Consider the following 17,675-nt stretch of genomic DNA (forward strand, 5'->3'; position numbering starts at 1 on the left):
AGTGAGCTAATAGTAGGAATTGAAAAATTAAAAATAAAATGACAGTGATTCTTACAATGCAGAGTGTTTTGAAAAATTTACAGAAATTAAGAAGAGGTTACTCAGATTTGAAACTCAATTAACCAAACTTCTCTTAATTGATGAAAAATATTCAAATGAATTATCTAAAATGGCACAAGGGTATTTGAGAAGTTTAAGATAGGTCTTAAACACATTGGATACGAATTTATAATAATTTTTTTTTAAATCTGAATTTACACTAGAATAAGTTTTAATTTTAATACATTACTAATGCTCATTAATTGCTCATCTTGAAACAAGTAATTTTCTTAATCTAATAATTCCTAATTGGTTCTTTTGGATAATGAATTGACTTGGATTATTTCTTTCTACTTGGACCCGAATTAAAATTAATGGCAAAGTTGAATCCTTTATTCTCAGGAAGGGGGGGGGGGAGAGAATTTTTCACCAAATGTAATCGAAAATTTTTTTGCAATTCTAAAAATTGTTCTATATCAAATTTTGTACTTATACAAGCTTGCAGACTTTTGGTGAGTTTCTGGAGGCTCGGTAAGATTGTGTGGAGAAATAGGGCAATAATCAAGTTTTAATTGACGTCCGGTTAAATCTTGTTTTCTCATTTGCATTAATATTTTGAGAAATTCCCATTTGTATAAATATCTTGGAAGTAAGAGTTGTCACAATCAAATTGCTGCTATGAAGTATAGCATTTTCAGGTATACACGAGCTTCCAATATTTAAAAGTAAACTGAAAGCATAAAATAGTCCATGCAATGGTATCACCTCCGTATAAAGGATTTTTTTTTTTTTGAAATTTGCATATTATTTCTTAAAATATTTACATAAAAATTATGAGAAAGCAAATTTAGAATGATTTCTCCAATTCATATCTTTAAAATGTTTAATATATAAACAATTTCAAGTAAATATGACCTTTGATTAGAATGAAAAGTAATATCTTTTATATAAAAGTCAGAAAGTTATTTCACTTTTACCCGCTTATTTTTAATTTTTTTTTTTTGCTTTGTTTTTCTCCAAAAGCACCCTTAAAAACAAATTTCATTCTAAACAAGCAACTTTAGAATTCTTAAAATTTGTGACATTCTAGATTGCTTTCATTGAAAATAAATAATCATGAACAGAATAAAAACAGTTATTAAAAAATAAAATAAATAAAGGAATTTTTTTAAAAATTCGTCCTGACTTTATGATATAAGACCAGAATTCTGAAAAATTAAAAAGTAGGTAGTTAAAAATCAGAAAGTTATTTTACTTTTACCGCTTTTGTTTTGGAGGCTCGGCAAGATTGTGTGGAGAAATAGGGCAATAATTGTTTTAATTGATGTCTGGTTAAATCTTGTTTTCTCATTTGCATTAATATTTTGAGAAATTCCCATTTGCATAAATATCTTGAAAGTAAGTGTTGTCACGATCAAATTGCTATGAAGTATAGTATTTTCGGGTGTACACGAGTTTCCAATATTTAAAAGCAAACTGAAAGCATAAAATAGTCCAAGCAACGGTATCACCTTCGTATAAAGAATTTTTTTTGGAAATTTGCATATTATTTCTTAAAATATTTACACAAAATTTATCGGAAAGCAAGATGTCTATGCAAATTAAGAATTATTTCTTAAATTCATATCTTTAAAGTATTTAATATATTAACAGTTTCAAGTAAATATGACCTTTGATTAGAATGAAAAGTAATATCTTTTATATAAAAGTCAGAAAGTTCTTTCACTTTTACCCACTTATTTTTAATTTTTTTTTTTGCTTTGTTTTTCTCCAAAAGCACCCTTAAAAACAAATTTCATTCTAAACAAGCAACTTTAGAATTCTTAAAATTTGTGACATTCTAGATTGCTTTCATTGAAAATAAATAATCATGAACAGAATAAAAACAGTTATTAAAAAATAAAATAAATAAAGGAATTTTTTTAAAAATTCGTCCTGACTTTATGATATAAGACCAGAATTCTGAAAAATTAAAAAGTAGGTAAAAATGCAACTTCTTTAATATGACCAGCACATAATCATCTTTCACATTTTTCAAAACACATCTATAAAATTCTCTTAATTTGAAAAATTTCATCAAAGTTTGATATTTAATTATTTTTAATTGAATTTCTTTTTAGTTAGGATTATTTATGTTTATATAATTCAACAATTTATTTCTTTGAAACACACTAAAATTTCCATATAGAAATGATTTATAGTTTCTTTTGTTGTTGTTACTGTTTTACAAGGAGATGCATGTAAAAGATATTTAAATATTTATATATTAGAAAAATTTTTTAGAAAGCTAATGCCAAATAGCTATATGGAGAGAAAAAATCACAGAAAAAAATATTTTTTCAACAGTAAAAACTGTATATATATATATATATATATATATATATATATATATATATATATATATATATATATTAAAGTTTAAAACTTTTGTCCTACTAGCTAATATGTAAATGTTAGTAAATAGTTTTTGAAAAAAATAAACACAATAGAAAGTTATAAATTTATTTCCAATTCTATTATAGATTTGGTATGGTTCTACTAATTTATATACAATCCTGTGTAACAAACTCCACGATAATTAAAATGGTGAGCACTACTTTAACAAACAGCACATTATTTAAAACTTAATGAATTCTATTATTTAAACATATCAGCATGAGGCCATTCCATAGAAAAAGTTGTTACAAAACAGTTTGTACGTTAAACCTAAAACATGAACTTTCTGTACAATATATTTGTTTAAAAAAGTTTTTTTAGTTAAAAATATTTCTGTTGGTAAGAGATGTTGAAACCAAAATGTATTCATATATTACATACATAAAACCTAATAACTGAAAATGTACAAATATTCACTTTTGGACACATACACATGTCAGATGAGTTTCATAAAACTATGATGTAAAAATTTATGATTTATTTCCAAGCATGATTGTAATATGATAATTTATTACATTAGTTTGCTATCTGAAGAGCAGTCTTTTTTGTACTATAAGATATAAAAGGGAAGAAGAAGACAAAACAGTCAATGAGAAAACAATATAACAAATTTATATAATATTAAATTGTTCCCTTTAAATACTCTCTGAATTTAGAGAGCATTAGAAATCTACTTTGTTGTGACCATTGCTCACCTACAAAAAAGTATTTCAAGCACTTTTTCATCTAGCATTGACATAACAGAAGACACTTATGAGGTATTTTTCTGTAATCTTAAATGTACTAAGAATGTACACTTTTTCATAACTGAAAGAAAGATAACAGCAAAATCTTAAAAACGATAGTTATACAAAACTATTTTAAGACTTTGTAGAAATTTTATATGGCTTTGAACAACTCTTACATGAAATTATAGCTTCATAAATTATACCAATAATAGAAAACATACCTTATCAAAGTTTGAATAACTATTTATATATGTTCTTCACAGAGTTATAAAAAATTAACTAATGAAATTACCATGAAATCAAGCTTCCGAGTCATTTATAAAGAAGAGTCTTTATAAACTGGCAAAGAGAACAGAAATAATAAGAGTATTCAAAATCATCTGTGATAAATTTTTGAATAGAAATATTAAATTAACAAAAAAAGTCTTCAAAGATAAATATTTCAATTTATCTAGATATATGTTATATACAGGAATATAGTTTTTGATTCAAAACTCTATTTTGTTTCTGTTTTAGTAAATGAAGGGCTTTTATTTAAAAATCAAAACTTTCTTTTTCATATATTATAAAATAAAAATATAATATCGTTAAAATGGGCTTTAAAACGAATTAAAAGATATTTTGAAAAGGGGATGAATTTTTATTAATGAGAATTCGTTCCATAATACTTCTGTTCTATTAATTCTTTCCATTTCTATTTACAGCTAGTTGATAAAGAAATTGCATAAACAAACAGGGGGAAAAAATCCTTGTGTTCTTTTCTTTATCTATAAGATAACTCCTTCTAAGAATAATGATTACATTTACTTCAATAACTCACAAAAATAAATTTATGCGAAAAAGTCAAACAAGGAATGACCTATGCGCATGAAATAAAGTTAATTTTTCTTATTGGAATACAGGAAATAAAGAAAGATATCAATGATAAATATGTATAAGTTGTACGATTTCCTCATGCTTTCCAGCTGGATGAAGCTTGAGGTATTGAAGGAGATTGAACTCTGTCTGATCGATAATGCTGCCTACGACTATCTGCCTGACCTGAAGTGGATTTACCTCGATTATGATTTGGACTTGGAGTCATAAATGGTGAAAATGACAATACACTAGGATGCAAAGGCACGCCAGAAGATAACAACTGTTGGGCTTGTGCTTGTAATAATGACTGATATTGAGGAGTCAGTTTTTGAAGTTGTGCTAAAGTTGCATGGTTCAAAGCTGGGGTTGCTTTCGGAATGTACGGCATTGCCACCCCTGGTTTTTGAATCGTGTATGTAGATGAAGAATGATTTACTTGATGAGCAGGAGCAGGTAGACGAGGGCTCTGTCGAGCCTCACGTGGCAAGGAATGAGATTTTGGCATTGGCAAGGAAGCAAGGCGATCTATTTCTTTCTCCTGCTGGAGAGCTTTAATGAAAGCTGCTTTCAAATTGTTTGTATGCTGTGCTTTTAAAGCCTTTCGGATATTGGAGTTAATGCATGCTTCACAAAATACGTCATATGCTTTTTTGCCATTCTTGTCCACTTCTTTCCATTTCCATGCACATGTGAAATCAGTCGAACACTGAGCACATGTTAGAGGGTCTTTCTGATGCGTGTCCTTTTTTGATTTGGTTAAGAAATCAACCACAAAATCTAAGCCTAACAAACAGAGGAATTCTATGCTGTTGGCATTGGGAAAAAAATTAATTTTCAAAGGTGGAGGCTTCGGCAAAGGAATTGACAGAAGAGTTTTTTCAAGTTGTTTCCTTAAGGCTAATTTTGCAGCAGCTTGCCGTTGCTGCAATGTTTCCATATCAACCTTTTCCTCCTGTGGTTGCTGTTGTTTAGCACTTGTGCTGGAGCTTGGAGTAGGAGGAACCTAGAAAAGTAAAGTTATAATAACTTTCATAATAAAATTACCATATACAAAGGTTGTAAGCCATATTCATTCATCATAACAATATATATGATAAAAAGAAAATGATAGCAGATAATTATCTTTTTCAAATTTCTATAGTATTTCAAAAATGTTTCTGAGCTCAGCATAAAGAGATAGCTATAAGTAAACAAGTGACTTATAACAGAAGGGTGCTAATAAAGTAAAGGATTACTTACAGGAGTAATAGTGATTTGGTTTGATAGATTTTTAAGCAGAGGATACTGATGAAGATGGTTGGAATTGAGCTTTTCTGCAGTCAGTGGGATAGGACTGCTCTTTGAATCTGATGTTCCAGGTTTATATGCAGGATGAATAGGCTTGAAGGTTGGTAGAGGTTTAGGTACATTACTTGGCTTGGGCTGTGGTGCTTCCTGTTTAATTTCCTGTAAACAATAAATACAAAATACTTGAAGAATTGGTGGTTATTAGTGTGAAAATAGATGTATGCATTCAATTCAAAATTTATAGCTTCAGAATTTTTACTAATTTAAATTTATAAGTAGAATAATTCTTTGAATAAAAAGGTCATGCTAATTGAACCTGATAATTTTATAAATCAGTAAGGAAATCACAAAAAGGAAAGAATGAGTAAATATCTATTTTTAATAATATATTTAAAAAATTTTATGTAAACATTGCAGCTGGTGATAGCGAATCACATGACTCGTGACATTTGAGGTTTGCTTTGCCAACACTGTTGAAATATTTAATGAAAATTCTTATTATTTCTTAGTAATATTTATATTGCATTCGACAGTGAATAGGTAACAAAAAAGGAAAAGCAATGCTTCAATTAACAACAACCAAGCTTAAAACAATATTATTTGTTAATTCTACTTTTAGTTATACTGTTTGCCATAACACTAATGAATAGGTTTTCAGTTTACCATTTTCGTGTAACAGAAATTTTTTGTCTCCCTAACAGCAAATTATCTGAGTACCTAAGCAATACACATGTTAAACCTGCATTCTTTTTATAAAATAGTAATGAGGCATCCAACAATATCAGATGAAGAAAAAAATGCAAAGAAAGAATTTTTTTTTTTTTTTAATTCTACATTTCAATTCTTTATTCTTGTGGAAAAGTTAAAATTATGATGAGATTTCTTCTGAATTTTAATTAATACTAAAATTCTTTTTTAAAGAAATTTTTAAAGCATTTTTTTTTAGCTTTTGTTGTCTAGACAGCAAGAATCAATCCCTCAGGAAAACCTAAACTAAAGACATGCATGATTCGAGGAGAACATCAGGATTGGCAAGAGATAGAAGGCAAGAGGCAACGCCCCCTAATTTTAAATTTTTTTTGCAAAATATAATAAGTTCTAGCATTAGCACATGCCTTCTTTTTTGTAACTAAATTGTCCTGCAAACAAACAAAATTTTAAAGCATCTTTTAAAATTGAAGATTGAGTAAATTCCAGTTGGATAATAATTATTTTATTTTTAATTCCTTAGTTAATAGAATTTGATGTTACAGAGTTAACAAATTAATATGATTTTAATTGGAACAGAATTTTTTAAAATAGCAAAGTTGCTTTAAATTTTAATTCATTGGACTGAGAATAAAATAAATTTAATTAGTCACAGTTCAAATTAAAACAATAGTTTCAAAAATTAATGCATCAAATATAAGAAAACATACTCTTTTAGGAGAAACATATTTGGAAGTCAAAAGTTGCTTGCTGGGAAGAGGCTGAATCTGAACACCACCTTTCAAAGTCAATGAAGTTCTGTTAGGCAACTGCCCAGGTACTGTAGGCAGGGGACTACCATTAGATTCATGTTTCAAATCTTTAGTTTTCTGACTTTCACGCAATTTCCTCAGCAATACAAGTTTCATTTCTTCATCATTTAGATCTTTTTTCAGTATTTCAATGTTTAATTCCCACTCTTCCTGTTCTTCTTTAGATAGAACTTTAGTGACTGGTGAGGGAATGGGACTACAATCAGAATCACTTTCAGATTCACTTTCCTCATTTTGTTCATCATCAGAAATTACAACAACATCTACACCAGATCCTCCATACGATTCAGTATACCTAGCTCTACGTGGGGGTTGAGATCGAGTAGGCTGGATGGAACCATCATCAGATTTAGGCTTTTTAGGATGAGAATTCTCAAATCCATTAAAGTCAATTATTTGGATTTCATCTGAAGCTTCTTCAATTATTTTTCTTTTAGTTGGACCATTTGAACGTGGAGGGTGGGACTGAAGCCTGCTGATGTTTGTAAGGCTGACATTTTTTCTTGGGCGTCCTCGACTTCTCCTTAAAAGAAATAATGATAATAATAAGCAATCATCAGCGATATAAAAAAACTAAAAAGTGAGACAAAAAAATCCATACAAAATTTTAAGATCTTAAAAGATGAAAGGTTTTGTAACAACAATTACTTTACAAAGTGTTACTTCCCATAAATTCTTTCACAAAACAGTTTTATTATTAGCATTATTTTTAATTGAATGAACAATCAGCTTTAAAATCAGAAACATTTTATTTATGTCTGGCATTTTTCTTTATTGATTTTAAGAGCAATTAAAATCCTTATTTTATTTTAATTTGTTGCAGGAAACAAAGCCTATTTCCAGAAAGATAAAGCTAAATGAAAGGTGGGAAGCTTTAGAAAATAATATATTTTAATTATGGAAAATTATTTTAGATGCATAATTTTAAACTACACAAGAACTTACTTTGCTTGTGGAACAATTGCATGGCTCATCTTTTTCAGCAGAAACTTCAGAAAAAACCTAGATACAAAAAATATATTTATTATTCAACAATCAGATTTAAAAACAAAAAAAAACTAAAGAAATATTACAATTGGTTTACAAAATTAATTTACAATTTTTTAAGTGTGTGTGTGTTTGCGAGAGAGAGACTTTTTTTTTATTTTTATTTTTACAAGTTTTTCAGTAATGAGAAGAATTTAAACAAGTATTTTAACAAGGGTCTTTTTTTTGTAGCTGTATTGAAACTTCAGTATTAGGGAACAAAATGGGAAAATATCAGATTTAACACGATTAATAAAATTGCTATTTAAATAATGTTTATAATTTTGTATATAATATTGCATATACTTTTTTGAATGCCATTTGATTCTAGAAATATCAATGCAGAGTGCCCATTTTATATTCTGGAGTTGGTCATTTCACTAGCTAAGATATTTCTGTAATCTACTTCGATTTGATAAAACTATGCAGTGAGATCAAATTTATCCTAGTTTAAAATGATGGCACAATCTGAAAACAAAGAATCTCTAATGGGATCGATTCATTCATTGTAATTTTCATCACAATGGTATATAGATGACTTTTAAATAAGATGCCATTGCCAATACTCGGTTTTGTATCACAATTTAAATATATTATCATGACAATAAAAAATATGATATAAATTAGATTTTGTATGTAAAAAAAAAACACAACAACTTATTTTTATGTATATGGAGGAAACCTTTTTCAGATAGTTCAAATATTTAAAAGAAATTATTTAAACTGATATATCCATTTACAGATAAAAGTTTATTGTCTCTAATGACATCAATGAGATAAAATTTTAGTGTAGTTATTTTGCTTTTGTTCCCCGTACAAAAAGAGGATCTAGTGATAAAGACAATTATTTATGCTAGTAATGCAATGGAATATAAAAGAAATAAGGCTAAATTTTATCATTAACTGCACAACTTCAAGCAAATTAAAAAAAATTAAGGAAAAGAAAACACCTTCTAATGGACAAAGATTAAGAAAAATTGTCAAAATGCTCGAGATCCAAATTACAAATAATGTACTAACCTGATTTAAATACCTATGCACATTTCCTCAATACAGAGGAAAATTGTGAAAAACTCAGAAATTTAACTATAGAACATTTTAAAACTTGTTACAGAAGCCATTTAAAATAAAGTTCTGAATTGAATTAAAAGATTTGACAAAATTTGAAGTTTTAGTAAGAGACTTCAAACAAGATTTCAAAGCAGCCTAATGTAAAAGGATGGGATGCAATTTTTTTAGGCAGAATATAAATTTTCTTTCTATGGGGTTTTGCTGCCCTAATTCTGAGCTTTTTATGTGGAAGTAAGATGAAATATTTGCTAGCATAGCAGGACTCTGTTTCTTAATGAGACTGAGAATGTCTGTCAAAGAGCCAGAGGAAAGAAGCACATGGACTTTGTCCAATAATTGATAAAAACTAAGTATCAAATGATGCAAAATACTTCCCAACAAATCTATAAATTTAAGTGATAAGAAAGTTATAACATAATAAAAAGAGAATTTATTTTAGAATGCAAGATTCTTTTTTCTATACTTCCAGTGAAAATTGACAGTGATATCCTCTGTATCATAGACATATATATCTGCTAACAACTTCTTCATGTAAAGAATTACCAAAGAGTTATATAATGAAACAAAGAAATTAAATAAATAAATGGATCTAAGATAGCAGGATTACATAGGAATTTCTGTTATTTAACATTACACTACAAAATTATTCCATTTCTTCAATTTGAAAATTAAAAATTCTAAACTGAATAAAAAAGAATTATTTTTCATTTGTTTGTGAGCGAACAAGCATAGGGGGAGGGGGGATTAATAAATACAAAGTGCTGCACAACAGAAAAGAAAAATTTATTATTATATGTCTGGTAAATTTCTTAAATTTAATTACATAATTATAGTTTTGAAATGTTAAAAATTTTAAATGGATTTTAGATAATAAAGAAAGGTTTTAATAATTTTTGTAAAAATTATTCTCATAAATCATAGTTTTACTTGAAATTTTCGTGTAAAAACAACATTTATGTAATTATGCTTTTATCAAGACCAGAGTCATCAAATGGCATCATCAGGTTATGAAAATAATGTTTTTGATAAAAACTATTAATTAAAAATCTGATTTTTGCTAGACGGTTCCATATAAATCAAAAGGACAAAATAAAATTACCTCTTTGAACAATTTATATCATTCACACATAAGATTTTGTTGAATAAGATTTGATTGGTTATTGTAGTTTATTAGGGCAATAACTAGATTTAGCTATATTGTGTGAAACATACGATACATATACAGATACAAGGTAGCATACGAAATTGTTAAAATTACAATATATTTGTAATGATTATTAGAAATATCAAAATCTTATAAAATTTATAAATCAATAAAAATATAGTATATGATATCAATTTCAATACAGTTTTGGGATTAGAAATATTGTCAACAACATAGATTCAGTTTTGGCATTCAGAAATGATGACTCAATTTCATCAGTAACTGTGGACTCATTTACATTTATTGAATGTGGAGCAGCAGCCAGTCTTTAAAAGTAAGGTGTTCAAAATTTAGTGCATTTTTTTCAAAAATCAATTTGTTTAGACAATCAAATTCTTGTCTTTTTTGTAACTGTTTTAAAATCAGATAAGTCCTGTGAAGATGCATTACATGATCAGATGGGACCATTTTTTGAACTTAAATAATAGTTAGGGCTAGATTAGAAAGGAACTGTGTGTGTTTAGAAGTTAAGGGCTTTATCCAAAGTGGAATTTTTATGAAAGCTTTAAGATTTTGATGGTTTAGTTATGGGCTAACCCATGAAAGCAAAGCTAGTACTTGGGACAGATGTTTAGAAGAAACCAATTACCAAGCTTCTAGATACAAATGTTCTTTTATTTTTGTTACAATGACTTCTTTTACAAACTTGTAAACTAAGCAATTTTAGGTAAAACGGCAGTATACCTAGTATAGTGGAATTTCTCTTAACTATTCCCAAACCTTACTTGTAATGTGAAATACTTTCTAAGTAAAAAAAATCTGACTTAATATTAAGATAAATTTATGATAATATAGTTTATTATTTATAATGCACACTTTTTAACAAGAAAATTGTTTCAAAACAATTCTCTTTGGCTTCAAAATTTGGTCAAAATGAGACATGACATTATATTAAATGAATTTGTACTGCATATAGCTACTGCCTTATTAGGATGAGGCTACTCAATGTATGATATAATAATTTTCCTTATTTCACTCGAAAGCTGTTACTCTATTGTGTCTAATACTTCTTATTCTAATGACCAAATCCTTTGCAGCCTTCTGCTGTGACACAGCAGCTCCATAAGCTTGTTATTAGTTTTGGCTATGTTCTTTCACCAGCTTATCAATGTCATTGCTACCTACTTTAGCCCCATAATCTTAGATGTAGACACAATTTCTTCAATAAAGGCTCTAAATACATATGCTCAAATCCCTCGGAGCCGAATTCAATAATGCTATCTCGCCAAAATTTCCTCAATGTGTATAAGAGTTTGCTTCAAACAGGCACTGAATATAAACTGACACTAGCCAGTATATCCTGTAATGTCAGTGTTTTTTCGCCACTTTTTCTGCAAAACGTCGCTCCTAAAAAGAGCCACTTTAAATTTTGCTTTGTTCATTATGCAAGATGCATGCTAAACAAAGTTTAACAATACTTTACTATAAAAAAAAGTACAAAAATTTAAAAATGCCCAAACACTGGTACTTGAAACACAGTGGTGAGTTGGGAGATATTGGCTCAGACAAAGAGATGAATATTCTCTGCTTTAATACATTCAGATAATTTTTGCACAACCAAACATAAATACAAGATGTTTAGTATCGTTTAACAATTGATCATCCCTCCATATAGTTACATACCATACATGGTTCAACTCTGATTTTACAGTTATTCTCTGATTTCTTCTTTAGGAACATGCAAATCATTCACAAGTGATAACATCTTTGAAAAAGTTCAATTTTGTGAAAAAAAGCAAAAATTCAATTGATTGCTTTAATTTCACTTTGGAAATATTTTACAATTGTTTACAAGAGAAGACTTCAACAAGTAAATCACCAGGTTGTAGCTTTTAATACATGTAGCTTCATCAATTGTTTTGATATGGACATTTTATTTACGGATGGAGAAACACCACAAAAATTATCGTCACAAGATTCGTATTACATGATGAAAAAATTAAAATGTGAATAGAGAAAATTTGAAATATTTTGCTATCCACTGAAGGAAGTCGCATTTTCTTTCGAATATAACATTGTTCAGTATTTAGGCCTGAATAGTACTATGCTCCACAGAACCCATCAAGCTACCAGCACTGGAGTATTCTTGCTTTAGCATTTACCATAAACAACTCTATACGCTAGGAATTTTTCCTGATAACAGTGACATCCATAAAACCAAGCCCAAGAGAAAGACTTTTGCTTTATCCGTAGCAGATTAATCATTCAAGTGGTAAGGCACAGCCAAGTTGATATATCAAGAACCACAATATACTATCCATCTAATGAGTTGATATAAAATGCCAACATGAGGAGGTTTTAGAAGCCTATGAAAAGTAGAAAGCAAATAGAATAGTGATAGCTCCAGGTAGAGAGCTTCATTGCTGAGATTAAAAGAAGGATGGAGATAAAAATAAAATGGAAAAGCAAAGATGACAGTAAACTTCAAAGAGCCTCAGGATCTGGAGATCAGTTCAATAAAAAAATTAATAACCTACAAAATGAATAAATGAGATATAATAAATGAGAGAAACAAAATCTCAGGAAGTCTTAAGATCAGGAAATAATTTTATTTGCTTAACAGAATAATAGAATATAAAAAAATACCAGAATGAAAAAGTATTTGGCAATTTTCCAAAAGAGAATAAAATGGATAATGCTTTAAAATGCATTCCAAAGTTCAGGGTAATATTATTAAAAAAAAACTTTAAAGGGAAAGGAAAAAAAAAAAAAAAAAAAAAGACACTTAGAGATACATTTTAACATTCAAAGCCCGGATTATCTATTATTATTTTGAAAATATAAATGTGGCACTGAGAATAATGCAACAAAAAATATTTGTTACACTTAATTATAGAATACTTATAAAGAAATGAAAAAGCAAAAATTTCAAATAAATAAATACTAAAAAACCCAAAAGAGTGAAGAGAATTAAAAATATTATTTAGATCCTTTTTAGTAGCGAAGATGCTATTCATGACAGGTACTTAAAATTGAAATATTTTTCAGATACAATCAAATTTCTTTGATAAATTTATTTAATTAATATTTAGTATTTCAAAAGAATAAAACAGAATGGCTTTACTTAAGAGATTTAAAAAAAAATACAAAAGATGTAAAATCTATTTTATCATAAACCATTAACATATAAGCTGAATAATTTAATAATGATTCCAATGATCAAGCATTTGTCATTTAATGAAGAAGAAATTGGCTTTAAAGAATTAATGCATTTAACTTTGCAACTCAACTAACATGTATACAAAATTCTTCACCCTCCTATTCATGTCAATTAAAAGAATAAGCAATTGATTCAGATACAGCTTAAAACTGCAACTGTAAATTTTTGAATGGTAAGAAATATGTCTTATCTCTAGGTTATGTAAAGTCATAATTTTTTTGTTAATATTTCCCTACTAATAGTTTGTGGGCATTTAAAGAAAGTTTTGTTAACATATCTGCTAAGCAGAAATATATGTACTAATTTTTTTATGTACTAGTTTAACAATTGCTTATTAATTTTGCTTGAGATATTGTTCATGTATCACAAGAAAATGGCTTCGAGATAAGCACCACATGTTATCCAGAAAATTTATTTTGAGAAACTATATGATAATGTAGATGTTGCAACATTTATTATAAGAGTTTTTATGATTTGCACTCTATTTCATACTTTTCGCTCTCTATTTAGTCTGTACATGATTAAACATCATCTCCCTTCTAATAATAGATACACTGTACTAATAAAATAGACTATAAAATAATTTATTTCTACAAAAATCATTCCTTTTCTTTTATTCAAATGAAAACTTTGATATAAATAATAATTTTTAAAAATTAATTCAAATCAAAATATATCTTATTAAAAATTTCTCTAGCCATAACTTTTTTCCATTTTGATCTTAAATTTTATTATGAAATGCCCCAATTGTTTTCTAGAGCACTGAAAGTATCTAACAGTAATATGCAAATTCATATTATATTTTCAGAAATCAATACAATCAAATACCAACCATTAATAAATGGCATTCAAGTATTCAAATTTACTCATTAAGTAATTTTTGCATTCTGACAGAATTTTAAATTCAATTCAAGATACTTTTTTAACAAGTAGCTACTTAAACTTAGAAGACATATTTCCCTGTATTGTATCCGAATATCTCATGTGAACTGAAATAGGAAACAAATTAAATAATAATAATAATAGTGAGAACAAATAAGGCGAATGGGTAAGGATGTTGCATTTATTTAATAAGTTTTTATTCTTTCAAATATGACAGTAATATCATCAATATTTAAAATATGAAAATGACCGAACTTGAAAAGATTAAAAAAGCAGAAATTAATATCTATATATGTATGGTCAGAATCAAATAGCAATGAAACTGCAATAATATTTATGCTTTTTTTTAAGTGTTAATACTTATTTGTAGAACTATTTAATCTAGAAAAAAATTGGAATATATAACAATTGCTTTTTTATTTAATGAGAATAAAATATGTTTAAAAACAATTATCAAATAATATGAAATATTCCAAATAAAGTTTTAAGAATTAAATTTACTGAAGTAGAAAAGTAAATTGCTAATTTCTAAAGCAAAAATAAAACAGCTTAATAAAGGATATATAGCTGATTATATAATGTATTCGGAATATATAACAATTGCTTTTTTATTTAATGAGAATAAAATATGTTTAAAAACAATTATCAAATAATATGAAATATTCCAAATAAAGTTTTAAGAATTAAATTTACTGAAGTAGAAAAGTAAATTGCTAATTTCTAAAGCAAAAATAAAACAGCTTAATAAAGGATATATAGCTGATTATATAATGTATTCGGAATATATAACAATTGCTTTTTTATTTAATGAGAATAAAATATGTTTAAAAACAATTATCAAATAATATGAAATATTCCAAATAAAGTTTTAAGAATTAAATTTACTGAAGTAGAAAAGTAAATTGCTAATTTCTAAAGCAAAAATAAAACAGCTTAATAAAGGATATATAGCTGATTATATAATGTATTCAGGGTTGTTGTTTTTTATCTTATTATAATAAAAAAAAATGAAGCTACCCGCAATTTATCTCATTTATCTATTTATTCAAAGGTTATCAAAACAGCAATTAATATCAAAACAAATACCATAATAAATGCCTCACACAAATGCTTAAACTAAAATAAAAAGATGCTAAGCAGAAATAATTTAAGTTCCTCAATTTGACAATTCTAGAGAAAGGATGGAAACTTTTTCAATAAAATCAAAACAATTTAGAAATTTACAGAAAACTTTTTATATTAAATTTTTTTTATCTCAGTTTGATGCAACTTTTTTTTTTTGATGCATATAGTTTAACTTCAATTCATTAATCATCATTAGCATCAGATTATCGTACTGAGTTTCATTTATGATTTTTCCCAATAGTACATTTAAAAACCTAAATATTGTTTTGGACAATTTGAGATAAAGCAATTATAGTGAGTATATATTTAAAAAAGCTTAAAAATCTAAATTTTCATTTCTTACCCTTTCAAAAGAAAAACTCAGCAGAAAGATAGTATGACAGAACAATATCAAAATTATTTGAGAATCACTTTATACATTTACCATTATATACTTCTATTTTTTTAAAATTAAAAAAATCCAAAGAGTGTAAAATTAATTACATTTAAATAACTTAGATTCATATGTACTTTTATTATTTTTTTCAGAAAAAATAAATTGTTAATTCTACATTTTTTTAAAAATGTAACTTTAATGGTTGACAGAATAAATATTCAATTTAAAATGTATAAAAAGGATGAAGAAAATGTTTTAATATTACGAAGTTATCTTTTATATTAATAGCATATTTTTAATATTTATGTAAATGAAAAAATTCATGTAAGAAATAGGCAACAAAAACTTAACAGAATACAATAACATACAAAAATAAAGCACTGAGCATGAGTGCAAAAATTGGATAATATGTTACAATTGGTAATTTTATAGTTAAAATAAGAAAGTGAGCATCTATATAAAATTGAGATAAGAAAAATAATAAAGATTCAAAGATTCAGCTGTATCTGAAGTAAAACCAAAGCATTATAAATATCATTTTATAACCATTTAACTTGAATTCACTTTTCAAATTTACGAAAAAACAACTGTGTCATATTTTAAGTTTAGAATCAAATCAAACTGATGTATCTTACTTTTGTTTTTAAGCTATTCAAATATTTTTTACATTATATAAGATACTCTGTTTACACCAGATAATTATACAGTGTAAACATAAAAAAACAAAGTCAATACTTATAAAAAGAATCATAGTACAGTTCAATACTAATAATTTATTTCAAATAAATGATAATCAATACAAAAAATTATTTTGTGCAATCAAAATAAGGCCGAAAAATTCAGAAAAAGTACAATGTATTTAAGTAACGGTACTTTTAAAACGTATGATAAATTAATGAAATACTTTTAAGCATAGATTTAATTATATTAACATACCGATTACTCGGCTAATGTCTTTAATTATACTATTTTATTAATATACATATTTACTTCGTTTCTGAGAACTTAGCACTTTCTTAAGAAAGTGCTAAGCCTATTATGTATTTAACAAGAAATTAAGAAATGCTTTTGCTTTAAAATATCAATATTACTTAAGCCACGTTTAAACAGTGATCCGAAATGCAAATATTACAACTATTTAAAAAGAAAATTACTTACACTTAAAAAAATTAATTTGTAAAAAAAAATGTGTTTTCTGAAATAATTTCAAATTGACAACATTTTGTTGAAATTTCAAGTTTATAATAAAAATCCTATAACTTTTGATATTTAAAGATAGGTATAAATCCAAAATAAATTCAATGTTTTGTTTTAAACTTAGTAAGTTTTATTACATAGTCCTGGCACAAGCCGGAGACAGTGACTCTTAACGAGTTATAACCATCCATATACAAACGTGTACTGATTAAAAGAAAAGTGTCAGTAAAATAGGTAATACAATTCAATTGTAATGTACAAGATGAATTTTGGGTGACAAATTATTTTCGTAATTTAAAATTTTATTTAAAAAATGTTACTCACAGAAAGCATCAGAACGATCATAAAAATGAAAAGTAACAAAGTACACTTTATGCCGATTGGCTACATGAAAGATGAAACAAAACATAACCCCGCCCAGATCATTGAAGCATAATGGAAAAAGTAAAGAATGATGCCTTAGATGAGCACGAAAGTTGAAAAAATAATTCTAAATCATCCAATTAATGATTACAGATAAAATCGAATTTTAAATTTAATATATTTTATCTTTTATAAAAAAAGAATTTATTAAGATGATTCCGAATTTTATCTATTAGCACAGAAAAAAAAAAGAAAATAACTTCTGTAAGAATTATACGAAAATGCACTTAATTATGTTTTGGAAAAAAGTAAGAAATAAGAGAAAAAGTTATCTAGAGAAAGTAAAAGAACTGCAAGGACAATTTTTATTTGATGTATTTTTGTTTTCTCCATCATGTACATT

At 26.8% G+C, this 17,675-nt stretch overlaps 1 protein-coding gene across 2 annotated transcripts; it reads right to left on the bottom strand.

Moving 5' to 3' along the window:
- Positions 1-2,527: 2,527 nt before the first annotated feature.
- On the bottom strand, positions 2,528-17,340 carry LOC129961906 (transcriptional repressor p66-alpha-like). Of its 2 annotated transcripts, none has more exons than XM_056075533.1 (5): positions 17,234-17,340; positions 7,814-7,870; positions 6,767-7,391; positions 5,301-5,507; positions 2,528-5,064 (listed from the first exon to the last, which is right to left on the bottom strand). In XM_056075533.1, exons 2-5 carry the CDS (start codon positions 7,840-7,842, stop codon positions 4,156-4,158), a joined length of 1,770 nt encoding a protein of 589 aa, XP_055931508.1. In that variant the 5' UTR covers positions 7,843-7,870; positions 17,234-17,340; the 3' UTR covers positions 2,528-4,155. The 2 variants fall into 2 exon arrangements, with proteins under 2 accessions (XP_055931508.1, XP_055931509.1); XM_056075534.1 differs by lacking the exon at positions 17,234-17,340 and adding an exon at positions 16,871-17,015.
- Positions 17,341-17,675: the final 335 nt, after the last annotated feature.

The sequence above is a fragment of the Argiope bruennichi genome, chromosome 2 (assembly GCF_947563725.1).
Source record: "Argiope bruennichi chromosome 2, qqArgBrue1.1, whole genome shotgun sequence".
In the NCBI taxonomy this organism is placed as follows: Eukaryota; Metazoa; Arthropoda; class Arachnida; order Araneae; family Araneidae; genus Argiope; species Argiope bruennichi.